General features: G+C 37.0%; 1 protein-coding gene across 1 annotated transcript in view; it reads right to left on the minus strand.

The window, feature by feature from the left end:
• LOC107086567 (canalicular multispecific organic anion transporter 1-like) overlaps nt 1-1715 on the minus strand; it is a 24253-nt gene that overhangs the window by 8667 nt on the left and 13871 nt on the right. The window contains exons 22-23 of the mRNA XM_015377610.1: nt 1205-1424; nt 359-513 (exon numbers count right to left, since the gene is read on the minus strand). Of these exons, the coding sequence (XP_015233096.1) occupies nt 359-513; nt 1205-1424 (375 nt within the window). The remainder of the gene's footprint in view (nt 1-358; nt 514-1204; nt 1425-1715) is intronic.

The raw sequence follows: 1715 nt of genomic DNA on the forward strand, positions 1-1715 counted from the left end.
GTCCACAAAAAACGTGTCAATATTCCTCCATACTGCTCGTCCATTCAGCTCGGCAAAGAACTCATGCTCTTCCTCAGCACTGAAGTCCTCAGACATTTTTCTTTTGTTGTTTCTTTCTTTGCACAGGTAAACAGCACATTTCTTCTTCTACGCTTGCATTATCAAGAGCAGACGCTGAATGCGCACTTTCATCTGGTTTGGTCTCCAGAGTACTCCAGAGTGTTGTTCAGCATGGGGGTGAGTAGAAAATGAAGGCTAATCATGTTTTGGGTGTACTATTCCTTTAACAATAAAATGGGATTTATATGTTTTTATATCACATACTAAAAGAATTACAGAGGAAAACATTAAACCAAACCTTTGCAAATCGATTAAGGATTCTTCCGACAGGTGTGGTGTCAAAAAAAACCATGGGAACTCTTAGGATGTTGTTAAGTAGTCGCAAATGTAGAATTTGAGATGCGTTGACTGCAGCATTGGCCAGGAGCAGTGTACCAAGGAAAACAAATAACCCTAAAAACAGTTTAATATGAAGGTGTACAGTGAAAAATGATTTCAATTTAGCAAAAACGTAAAATTTTGGTTAGAAATTAATTAAAGACATTCAGTTGAAGGTTTATGAGCCTTATGATGTTTAAGTGGTTTTAGGTCATATGCCTAAAATTAAGAAAATATCAAACATGTCGTCCATTTACATTCAAAACATTTTGTAATGCCATTTTGAGAATCATAATTGAACGAAAGTTCATCACTTGTATCTAAAAAGGTTTGAATAAATTATCTGGAAGCATGAAGTGTTACATCACTGTCATAAGTTTCCACCTTTTGCATTTGGTTTTCAAGGGTATTACGGATGGGTTGGGTAGCTGGAAGGAAAAGGAGAAACTGAATGTTTCTGCTTTTCCAACTGCTGGGCAGTTTAAGGCACCTTCATGAGGGTGATAGCTGCTATTGTTAAGACAGGATAATGACTATTCTCCTGTTGTGTAAACTGCTTCACATTTCATAGAAAAAATAGGGAGCTTCATCCATAGTTTCATTGGGACAGTCTGTAGTATGATTTATAAGCCCGGCTAAATTGTAAGGGGGAGGCAGTTTTTGCTGTGTGTGGTGCAAAAAAAAAGTGCATTTTGTTGTTACTGTAACCATGGAAGCTTTATCTTATCTATTAAATTAAATATTTTATAGAAAGAAATGTTGTTACCCTGTGCCATTCCAAGAGCACCAAATACCCCCACCCTGGTGTCTCTTTTCCAAGAAGGGTATGTCAGGTTGTAATAGTCCACTGCATCATTGGTCCAGTCACTCAGCCACAGGTTTTGACCAATGAAAGCAACACTCTGCGTAAAATAGATGAGGAGGATCCAAAGAGCATTTCCCCAGCCCATGGCCCGCACATACTGCAGATAGACTGAGAATTTAACCTGAATGTCAAACAAAAGACACAAGGGAAAAACTTACAAATGTTGTAGGTACACAGTATATTGCTAGGATAAAAGCAATTGTTTCCCCACAGATTTTTTTTTATTGTTTTTAGTCAAACTTATCTGTGTCTAATCATCAAACAATAGTAAAATCAGGGTTCGTACGGGTAGCCTACTGGAAATCCTTGAAAATGCTTGAATTTTGACGTTGTGTTTTTAAGGTTTGAAAAGTGCTTATATTTTGGATGAAATGCTTGAAAATGCTTGAAATTGTAACTATTTCTTTCGCAA

Source organism: Cyprinodon variegatus, unplaced genomic scaffold (assembly GCF_000732505.1).
Source record: "Cyprinodon variegatus isolate N-32 unplaced genomic scaffold, C_variegatus-1.0 Scaffold157, whole genome shotgun sequence".
In the NCBI taxonomy this organism is placed as follows: domain Eukaryota; kingdom Metazoa; phylum Chordata; class Actinopteri; order Cyprinodontiformes; family Cyprinodontidae; genus Cyprinodon; species Cyprinodon variegatus.